Source organism: Poecilia reticulata, linkage group LG7 (assembly GCF_000633615.1).
Source record: "Poecilia reticulata strain Guanapo linkage group LG7, Guppy_female_1.0+MT, whole genome shotgun sequence".
Lineage (NCBI taxonomy): Eukaryota > Metazoa > Chordata > Actinopteri > Cyprinodontiformes > Poeciliidae > Poecilia > Poecilia reticulata.
In genome coordinates this window covers 8386342-8397605 of record NC_024337.1, presented here as the reverse complement: position 1 = coordinate 8397605, position 11264 = coordinate 8386342, and the positions used below count along the sequence as shown (strand labels likewise).

Sequence of the window (11264 nt, the reverse complement as noted above, 5' to 3'; positions counted from 1 at the left end):
GGTGGATATAGGAGATGTGGAAATGTTTATTATTAAATCTAAAGGTCATTATTATGTTCATTCAGTTAAAAATGTTAACTATGAAAATACAGCCACCTCCAAATCATAGTGTAGCAAATAGAACTGCTGCTCCCGTCGCCTTTTATCCACCACCTTTTCTTTTTGTTACATCTTTTATTTCTTAAAAATACTCCACAAACTATCACTATTGCTTCTACATCGTCATCCGTGTTTGGTTATTCTAAATTCCCGCTATGTTGGGGGTTTTACTGGATTATCCTCTGGAATCGGGATGTTCGTGACTGGAATCGGTTCGTGTTGCTCCTGCCTTGGAGACAAGAACCGATCGAACCTTTGATCGAATCAGCTCTGTGATCGAATCAGCTCACAGAGGTTTGGTGAATCGGCCGAAGCTCTACTCCTCTCCTCTTGACCGCAGCCCAAACGCTCTGACACTGGTCGCTATGGTAACGTTTACATATCCCTTCAAAATAAGATACAGTGATGAGAGACAATAAACACACGAAGTGTTGCTTATATCCACAACCTGCTTGGTCTCTATGTGGCAAAGCAGCTTGAAGCTTCATTACCTCATTAGCAGCCGGTCGCCGCATGTTACGCAGAGCGGCTTGTAATGTGGGACTCACCTACCGGTCCGGGATAAATCCATTCTCTTGTCTCTTCTCTGGGCCTTTTCCCCTTTGCAAAGAAACTTTTCAAAGACATCTGATCTGTTTCTTACTCATTTTGCTGCTTGTGGGCTCAATGTTGGCGCACAAGTAACCAGACTTCCAATGATTCACTTCCTGCTAAAGAGCCCCCTGGTGGTTGAAGAAAAATCTACATATAAACGGCTTGTAGTCYGGAAAATACGATGTATGAAAAAAAAAATCTAAATGCTTTCTGGTATTGTTCACCAGAGACCAAATGTGGAGGCGGGCCCTAGTTTGGGGACCCCTGGTCTATTCTATGCACCTTACAAAAAACGTTTTAAAATAGGCCATTCATTGAAGGTGCGCCTTATAATCCGGTGCGCCTTAYAGTACGGAAAATACGGTGCCAAATCCCACTGRTTTCTKTATCTGACATCATATGACATCAGTTCTCCTATCCATAAATCATAGTCCTCACTTCTGAGGCTAATGAATACGTTGGACTTATTATTATGAGTGCCTAAAGATGTGCATTTTCAACATAACTTGTATCATTTTTGAGACTCTTATTTTAAAGTCAGAAAGGAAGTGGTTCTCTAGTTGCCTTCTTGTGTTTGCAGAGCTGACTAATAAACAAATCAAGACCACTTTGATTTGACACCAAACCTACAGTACTTTTACTGTAGGTTAGCTACAGTAAAAGTACTGTAGCTAACCTACAGTACTGTAGGTACTGCAGTACTGTAGTACTGCAGTACCTACAGTACTGCAGTACTGTAGGTACTGCAGTACCTACAGTACTGCAGTAGGTACAGTAGGTACTGCAGTACTGCAGTACTGTAGGTACTGCAGTACCTACAGTACTGCAGTAACCTGCAGTACTGTAGGTTACTGCAGTATTTGGAGCACTACTGAGGATCTGCTGTCTTTACATGCCCTTATTTAATAGTTTTTTTTATTGTTTTTTGCCTGGGGGGTTAGTTTTGGGGTTGGGTCCCCCTACCTGGGGGGTGGATGAGCGGTTGTATTGTCAGATTTTAATTGTTGGCTGGGGTCACATGCCGTCTGGCAGCTCTATTGTCTAGATGAGGCCCAGTTTGATAGCACAGATGGGTCCAAGTCATAAACATTTACAAACACAAACAGCCCACATGCACCACTTAAGTAAATGAGCTGTGTAAACTCATTTACTAATATTTATTATCAGGAGAATTACGGCCATTCAACATCTTTTTTCACTGTAGTTAACATTAAATTTGCACAAAAATAGACTTTTAAAAGCTAAGTGAACTTTCACCTTTTGTCCTTCCACTTTAACCATTTATATTTATTTGTTTTTTTTCCATGTGACTCTTTGTTTTATAGCTTCAAATTAAGTCAGTATCTCCTTCTGTTTTTATCCATTACAAAATACCTCCATGGGGAGAAAATATTGCATCACCCTGAAACGCAGTTAAGAAACAGTTTCTGTTTCTGGCTGCTGCTGCTCTACATTACAAAAACATTCAGAGATAATTAATTAGGAAATTTCTTTTTGGTCTTAGCACATGTGGTAAGAATGCTCTGTCACTGAATTTTATGAAAGCTTATCGTCGTCTTTCATGCTTTGCATCACAGAGGAACTTTTCTGGGGCATTTTTAACTAAAACTACATATAAGATTGCCAATATTCTGCAGGTTATTCGGTTGAAGTTGTTTTTAAGCTCAGCAGAAGCTTAAAGACAACTCAGAGATCTGCCTTAAAAGATGTGATGTTAGACGATATAGAACTAAAATCGAGTATTGAACTAATTTTYCTTGTGTCCTTACTGCAGGAAGTCGTTTGAGTATGAAGATGCGGCCCGCCTGACAGCTCAGCAGGGGACTGTGGGAAACGGAGACGTCCACCCCGACCTCTACCATGCCTACTCTGATGACAATATTTATGAGGATATTGTGTGTAAGCCAAACTCCATGCATTGACTGTGTGGTGTAGTAAATTAATTTATTTCCAGAATATGATCAGTCAGTTCTGTTACGTAACAGCAAAGGCAGGAAATCATTGGCTGGTGGGCAGCTGCCGTGGGTTAAATGGACATCTTTAGTATGAGCTTTCCTGGGACATGTGGTAATCTCACAGCCTCTGGCTGCTGTCAGTTATGATCTTTCTTTCAAAATATGGCAAAATAAGACTTCAGATTTTAGCCATTTCCCACTAGAGCTATTTAGAAATACACTTACAAGTCTCTTTTTTCTTAGTCTTTTTGTTTTGTATGGATTCTTTCATCTAAGATATGTTATTCAGAAGAAGAAATGTTTTTTAGATGTTTTTTTAGAAATATTTCTGATTTCTGGGATATGGCTAAGACCTTTTTCTACTTTTCAGTGGGCAGTCTTCCACCAGCATCTCTTGAAGTGCTTGGAAACCAAAATCTGCATTGTGTTTTTGAAGGTTTTTATACATGTCAGATCATCTGATATGATTTAAATCTTCCAGTTTTTCTCTCTAACATGTTGAGTGACCGTCTACCTGCAGGTGATGGGATCAGGGATTACCCCTATGAAGATSTCAAGCTGTCCACTATGTGTCTTCCTATAAGGCCCCCAGGTCCAAAGGTAAGGAAGGAAATTCAAATAACTTTTTAACTTATTAGGAATGTCTCAGTAAGGATTTTATTTCTTTGTTTTCATAATCGACCTCAATAATTTATCTGTAGATATTTGCTACAACCCTTGTGTTCCAGTCAYGATTCTCRCTGCAGTTTCCATTTTTCTTGACAGTGTCAGATATTTTGTCTGAACAGGGATTTCTGGATAACAACCTTTTATGTCTAAATATGTATCTCACCTGACACACATTTCTGGTCTCAAATAAACTCATATATCACTCTTGCTGCTAACGTTTTTATTCTGCACAGTTTGCAAGGCTAATGTCAGCATTTTTATTGTCTGTTTTGATAGGACTTGTTGATAATTCAGCATGTAGCATGTCTCAGTTTCATTCCAGTAAATAAGACAAACCTTACAGGAAGAGCAGTTCTGCTTCCTAATTTTGCTAATTTTATGTCCTCAGTTTCCGTYCTGTTGTAAATTCTCGCCTGGTGAGGGTTAAGGTAGAGATATAGAGATAGAGATATGGTCACATGACACAGACACGTTGTGCTGCAGCCAATACCGTCTCTCTTTCCAGACGGTCTTAGCTCAGCAGAATAAAGTTCAAGGCTTATAAAATAGCAGCTGTTATACATCCCTGGCTCAGTGGGGCTGACAAAGTCACACAGTAGATTTACAATGGCTGTGAGGAGTTTAATCAATCTGAAATATCCTCTTATCAAAATCACAGGATGATACTTTGATTGGATCAGGACATCCCTATTTATTTCTGTATCCCTAAAGTAAAATAGTAACTGTCTCACCTGACATAAGAAAAGATTGTCACAATATAGAAATCATGTCTTAAATCTTTTCGTTTGCTTCAGTTTTCTCCTAAAGGTCAGACGTTGCATGGATACGCTGGGAAAGTGGACAAGAAAATATTTCAGGTGTTGGCGTCCAAATCCTCAACTTTTACAGAATCTGCTAAACCACCATCGCCTCGACACAGCAGCGCTCAGAAAGTCCACAGGACTCCTCAGGTAGCTGCCTGTGTTTTCTAAACCATTTTATGCATCTAAATGCTTCAGCTCAGTGGGAAATATTGCAGTGTAAAACGATGAGTCACGGTAAAAGTTGCAAAGCAACGACAGGGCGGTAACTTGCCGAGCAGGAAGGATAGGATGCTGAAAGAAACAGATAGGAGTGAAGCAAAATGCAAGTCCTTCTGTCACATTTAGGCTCTTTGAACAAGAAAACAAACTTCTAACTCATGGCTTTGGGAAGCCGCTGGACTGGGACAGAATTTAACTGCAAGGTAATTCACCTGGCTGAGGGAGAAATAGAGGAGTAGCGCTTTGATACCTGCCTGACACTTTTACTGTGTAGTTAGTGTGTTGCCAGACGTTTATGGTTAGCTCTTGCTTTAGAAATGTTTTTGCTGAATCTTTTCCTTCTTGAGACAGAAACGTAAAAACTCTCTAAAGTGCTGTTCTTGTAAATTGATCAGTTATTATAGTCTGTCATACATTGAAACAGACATGCTACAGAAACATTCTGGCTGTTTCTGTCATTCACATTTGTGTCTTTTAACAGCAGCAGCAGTCTAAACTTCTTCTATTTGCTTCTTTCTGTTTTAAAATGCTAATGAAGAGAACTGGTTCACTTTGAACAGTTTTATGTTTTCTTGTGTGGCAGGAAAACAGAGATGTCAGATAAATAACTTCTGTAAATGTTAATGTACAGTTGACACACCCCTGGCAAAAATAACACGTTTTTGTTCTGCAAATGAGACTGCAAATTATTTAAAATGCTTTCCATCTAYTCCAGTTTTTCCATACAGAAAAATTGYACATATCTAATAAAATTAYTAAAAAGGATAAATAATATTTCTACATAGCTTAACTCAGGTTCAGTATTAGRTTATTATGTCAAGATGTGAGTCAGAAACTTYACATCTTCATTTTGCAGTATTTGTCCCTTCTCAGCCATGGAAAACKTCTCTACATCTATCTAAGAACAGCCCAGTTTCAGGAGATTTCTTGACTCCGGGTCATTTCTTCTAGTGAAGTTTTTCTTTTGTTGATTTGAATTTGCACTTAGAGTGACTGTAAAGCTCTAATTATACAACCCCTCTTTATTACTGCTTACTGGCAGAAACGTTTAGATAATAAAGGTTGTGTACCGTATTTTTCCGACTATAAGCCGCTACTTTTCCCCCCACGCTTTGAACCATGCGGCTTATAGCCCGGTGTGGCTTATATATGTACGTTTCCAGTGGGGGCGGGGGGTTTAACTTTGCGGGTGCGGTTTATAGTGAGGTGCGCTATATAGTCTGGAAAATACGGTGTTCTGCATTGAATGTAGCTTCTKGAACCAAGATTAAATTAAAAATCCCAACTCTAGATAAAAACAAATGGTAACCCCAGTACATAATGCTGCCACTACCATGTTTCTCTGTGGGTTTCTTCTGATGATGGTTAGAGTCGTTTTGGCACAAACATCCAACTTGGCTCATTTGTGCTGCAGCACATTTCCTTCGAGGTTTTAGTTTTTAACCAAGTCTTGGGATGCGTTTATAATCCTACTTCYCATTTGATTCATAATCACAAAAATTTATGTTTAATCTGAGGAATAATTCCACACTGGGAACTTTGAGAAAGTTTTTTAAAAATTCCTGCACCTCTTCAACTTTATTTCCAGCCTCCCTGGCAACTTTCTGTGTTTTTTTTTAAAATTATAATTATTATTTGTAGACATTCATCCAGCTTTCTGATGTCACTCTTATCACACATACTCTCAAATCTTTTTTAAAATCTTTTTTATTCTTCATCAAACCCTCCCTTGGGCTAATTATGCAAATAGGATGAGCTTTATTTAAACTCAATAAGATTCACTGCACTTTATAGACATCAAGAAGAATAAATTGAGAATTTGAAATAAAAAGGTTATTCAACCAAGTATTTGGTTGGTCACACTTATTCAGTCAATTCATTGCAGCTTCTATTTTCTTTAAAGGGGTGTACATACTTGTTTAAGCTTGGATATTTGGATAAAATCAAGATAGTATGTACATTATCCTTCCACCAAATCACAAGTTTATAATTAACATTTCTAAACTACATTTGAAACAAAATAACTTCTGCAAACCTTCCTGAATAAGAAAACTGAGATGTTTGGTTTGAGACAATGCAACATTTAATTGTGATTAATCACAGCACTAGTGTGATTAATCTGATTAGATTTTTTAGCGATTTACAGCCCTGACTCTGATGTGACTCTGTAGGGATGAGGCTTGTGAAGTACATTTGTGTTTGCATTTTTCCACAGTATATCTCCAAGATTGAGACCATTTTTGATGACAAACGAGGCAGAAAAAGAGTGAAGAACCCAGGGCCCTTTGCACGAGGTAAGAGCCGAAACAGAACCTCTCATCAGGGAGATTAAAATGAGCTTCTTGCTGGAAATATCTAGCTTTTAATAATGTACTAACTTAAGSCCAGCAGGGGAAGGGCCAGGCTAATGATTATCAAACAAAGGCTTACTGTCTTCATGTGATTATGACTTGCCGAGGCTTTTCATTCCCGTCCTGCTGACTAATGTTTGCTCCTCTTGGCAGCAGAGGAGACCAGTGGGACGGAGAGCGATCCAGAAGACAACACTGACGGTATCAGCAGTAAAATAAGAGGTTTCTGTTTGGAGTTCACAACTCTTATGTCTGAAAGAATTACTCACTAAAGTGTGAACAGAATGAAGAACCTGGACAGTTTCCAGTTCTCTTTCTGTAAACGAGCCTTGGTGAAATGCATTCCTTTGCATTAGCACATGATCGCTCCATGTGTTCAGCAGGAAGATCTGTTTACATCCAGTCCACACTGAGGCGACGGCCCGGGTATCGCACCCTGGAGAGGGACCTGATCCAGCTGCAGCAGCAGAAGCAGCAGCTCTTCCAGATCTTCGTGGTCGTGTCACTACGGAAAAACGCCACAGGAAACACGTACTGCCCTGAAATTACTCAGCAGTTCCCAAAAATGGTTAGAGGGAGCCTTTACTCTAACATTACCCTGCTCTGCTGACAACCTAAATGTRCTTTAATTGCCTTAAGTGAATGGAATCTGTTGTTTGCATCCTTAAGATGATTTTGTTTTATGATTGRAAGGGGAATTTCSCACACTGGCATGAGTCAGTAAATGTTATACGAGCTTTGTCTACTCATTTACTTCACTCTAATATCAGCATCTTTTCATGCCAGTCAGTATAATCAGTTTTAACTTTCAGTTATGTAAATAAGATATTTACTTATTTACATAAGTAACTTAAGTAAATATGTATTGTTGTAAATACATATTTACAAGAAATATTGATTGATTGATTTATTCAGTCAGTCAGTCATCAAATAAAAACCTCTGAACATTACAACAATGTGAACAGCTGGACTGAAATGTGCAGGCAGAAGCACCAGGCTGATGCTTGTCCTTCCTGCACATCAAATCATAACTAGAAAATTCCTGAAGAAATTTAAATGGGGCCTGCAGATGTGTGCCCATCACTTTGGACCCAGCGTTTTAGCTACAGCTTGCACAGCTGGACTTGCCCTGAGGAGTAYATCCATGAAGGTCTGACATGCTTGACATGGTCCACCGCCAGAGTGTAATGACTGAAGCTTTTGCCAGGCCCATCAGCATAGTGCTATGCTGACATGGTACAATGGCTGAACCCCATACACAGTGAAATTCAGACCGAGACTGACGACTATAAGCTTCGCACATGTGGTTCTCACTCACAGTCCAAAATAAAAAACATAGACAGTGGGTAATTGTTAATTTCTAAAATTCTTTCAACCTTCATACTAAGGATTTTAATTCACACTTAAAAATTCAGAGAAATAATAATTTTATGTAATCAAAGTAGTAGAAAATATTTACTTAGTAGTAGGAAATATGAGACCTGTCTCTGTGCTTGTTTGAGAGACTACTCACTGCCTCTGTCTGGGACCCGTTGCTATGGTAATTAATTATCTGCACCTGGGCTGGCTCTCTGTCAGACAGGATGCTGGAGACAGTTTCTATACTTGTGAGACACCCAGCGTCTGTCTCAAGGACCCTGACAAAAAACCAAAAGCCCTAGCAAAATTTTGAAAACATTTTACGGGAGCAGGCATGTGTATCTATGTCATGACCGACTTTTAGACCAATAGGCCAATATTTGTACCTGTGAGGGGGAGTTAAAAAGAGTTTTGGAGTCAGAAATCCACTGTGCTGTGTGTGTATGTTTCAGAGAGAAAGGTTAGTGATTCTGTGAGACACTCGGCCTCGATTTTTCTCATTCTTCTCAATTTATGTCGTCATTTTAACTCAGAATCCCACTAAGAGTAATAGCTCCCTTCTCGGGATCAAGCTGAACGTTTTGAGGGGGTGCATGCAGCGGTTCGGCMTGCATTAATGGTKACGTAAGAAAAATAAATAAAGAGACCTATTGGGTGTAGAACAATAGGTTCCTGCCATGCATTGCATAGCAGGCCATAATAATATATGAAAAAAACTAAACGTTATTTACTCTTGTAACCCTGAAATATTTTTTTAAACATTTCCTTTGAAAACCCATAATGAAGTAGAAGCTCATCAGTTGATGCTGCATCTTTCCATAATTTAATTCTAACAGCAGAAAAATACCTCTTTATTAGATTTTTAGCTTGTTATTTGATAAAGTTAAAAATGTGTCCAAATCATAATTGGATTCACATAATGTGAAGAATCTTTGCACAGGCAATAAACTTAATTTACCTCTGAACTTTGTGTTATTTTAATTAACCAAGTCATAAAATTTCATGATTTAATAGTGGACTTGTTGATGGTAACCACTGCCAGCCATATGTATGGCTATTGGTATAATGATAAATCCTTTCGAACAGTTAAAATTATTTTGAAAACAATCTATTGATGGTTTCTTCAGTGAAAGCTGCAGCTCTTCTGACCGGCAGCCGTTTCATTTCAGTTTGAAAAGTCGTCCCGTCTCTCTAGAGAAGCTGAGGATCAACTCAACGTGATTCCCAAGTTCTGCTTCCCGGATCCCCAGGACTGGAAGCCATCTGCACACACACCCAGGTCAGCTGCTGCACCGCAGCGACACTTAGTCAAACACAAATCCTAAAACAACAGGGGCGCAATGGTAATAAAAACACTTTACTGATTTCTTTTAGCATAATGCCTTCATTTGTTGTACAACGTGGTTTTAATACCTTCTGTTGTTTCTGTTCCATATTACGTATATTATTCCATCCTCTCTTTTCTGTTTATGTCTTCGRCTGTCGGCTCTAATCCCTAAATTCATCTCAGCTTTCATGGCTTAAAACCAGGGTGTCCAAACTTTTTGTAATAGGACTTTTAACTTCACAGATGTAAAGTTAGGCCACAAAAATATTTTTTTTCTCTTATAAAAAATGCTAAAATAATCAAAACAAACTAAATGCATAATATTTTGATGAAATGTCCTAGCACAAATAACTTGTATGTCATTTTAGAGGTCTATCTGTTGATTAACTGATTAATTGCATAAAAAAATTGGCACATGCGGCAAATTCTTTTTATTTAACCACTTAAGCCTTTTTTAATGGAATATTAGAAATACATTAAAAGAATCAAATAATTCATTTTCCTTTTTAAAGGAAAATGAATTGCATTCTAGGCCTTTTTGTGCCTAGAATGCAATAAAATGTGAATATTTTTGCACTGTTGTAACTTAATTGTGTGTGTTGTTTCAGTAAAATGGCCTATTTTTTAGTCTGTATACTCCAGTTAACAATCAATTACAAAATTAGTAATTATTTAATTAAATCGTAGGGGAGCAGTGAGCTTTTATCAACTACAAAATATGTAGTTGATAAAAGATGAATAGTTTGTRTTGCTCCAGTTTTAAKACTATTTGAATTTGTTTTTAATTTGTTTTAAGCGCATCACCATCACCGGTCTGGTGAAGCAAGCTGGGCCAGAGCCGCACTTTCACACCCTCACTTAAAACATTCAATAAACAAAATAGTTATTATTAATTATCTTAATATTTGGTTCTCTCATTTGGCTGTAGCTACATTCATTGTTGGATTTACTTGTTCCTGATTTTTCCGGTTTCATTTCCAGTGAGACGTTCTCTTTTGTCCTCACCGGAGAAGATGGGAGTCGCTGGTTTTGTTACTGCCGTAAGATCCTGGTGAGTGAGGACATGTGCTGACATCTGGATGGGAGTTATTGGCTCATGTGACTGTGCGTGACCTGGCAGTTCGCCGCGTCATTACTCACTAACTCTGAGGAATCGCACTCCAGCTACCTCTGAACCCGTGACGCACAGCAGAAGGAATGTCGCAGCTTCCTCCTCTGCTTGGTGTTGTCTTGTTTAGCGCAGCGTCTCAAACCCAAATGTTATTATTTATTAAATTAATCAGAGTTTTGTCTCAGTTGGAGCGATGTTATCAATATGCAGAGTTTAAATCTGCTGYTGGCTGTAAAGCTGTAGTTTGGTTTTCAAACTCTGGTATAAAGGGAAGCAGAAACTGGCAGGTTTGTGTTTTGTTGTGTGTGAAACATATCTGCTGTGCCCTGCTGTCTGACTTGTGCAACTTTCTGTTTTCAAGCCCAGTGGAAAGGGGAAGAGGCTTCCTGAGGTGCACTGCATTGTCAGCAAGTTGGGCTGTTTCAACCTGTTTGCTAAGGTAAAGTCACTCACTGTGCGTTGCCTTGATCAGTATTCATTAGAGATGTGCCGATCAAGTTTTTTCCTGCCGATTCCAATTCCGATCACCCATGAGGGCCGATCACAGCCAATCACCAATACCGATCACATAATTATTTTTTTTTTTAATCATAAGCACTACCGGTTACATTATGTGGAGAAAGAAACCATGAATTCACCTTAATTTAGACAAAAACTTTTTAATAACTTTTTCCAAGAAAAAAAACAAAACAGGCAWTGTGGAAATTGTACTGCTATTGGTAATACTATCTTTAACAGACTGATAACATATGAAGGCTCTGAAGAGGCTAAATAATG

General features: G+C 38.6%; 2 protein-coding genes across 3 annotated transcripts in view; both read left to right on the top strand.

The window, feature by feature from the left end:
- LOC108165636 (uncharacterized) overlaps positions 1–3129 on the top strand; it is an 11601-nt gene extending 8472 nt beyond the window's left edge. The window contains exons 3-4 of one of the 2 annotated variants that reach the window (XM_017305829.1): positions 2468–2592; positions 3019–3129. In XM_017305829.1, coding sequence (XP_017161318.1) covers positions 2468–2592; positions 3019–3110 — 217 coding nt within the window. In that variant the 3' untranslated portion in view covers positions 3111–3129. Of the gene's footprint in view, positions 1–2467; positions 2647–3018 lie in introns of those variants that run through there. The other variant, XM_017305830.1, reaches the window with a different exon arrangement.
- LOC103467094 (DENN/MADD domain containing 2C) overlaps positions 3122–11264 on the top strand; it is a 21678-nt gene continuing 13535 nt past the window's right edge. Inside the window, exons 1-8 of the mRNA XM_017305828.1 lie at positions 3122–3248; positions 4112–4267; positions 6555–6633; positions 6844–6891; positions 7071–7258; positions 9219–9328; positions 10358–10427; positions 10849–10926. Coding sequence (XP_017161317.1) covers positions 3144–3248; positions 4112–4267; positions 6555–6633; positions 6844–6891; positions 7071–7258; positions 9219–9328; positions 10358–10427; positions 10849–10926 — 834 coding nt within the window. The 5' untranslated portion in view covers positions 3122–3143. The remainder of the gene's footprint in view (positions 3249–4111; positions 4268–6554; positions 6634–6843; positions 6892–7070; positions 7259–9218; positions 9329–10357; positions 10428–10848; positions 10927–11264) is intronic.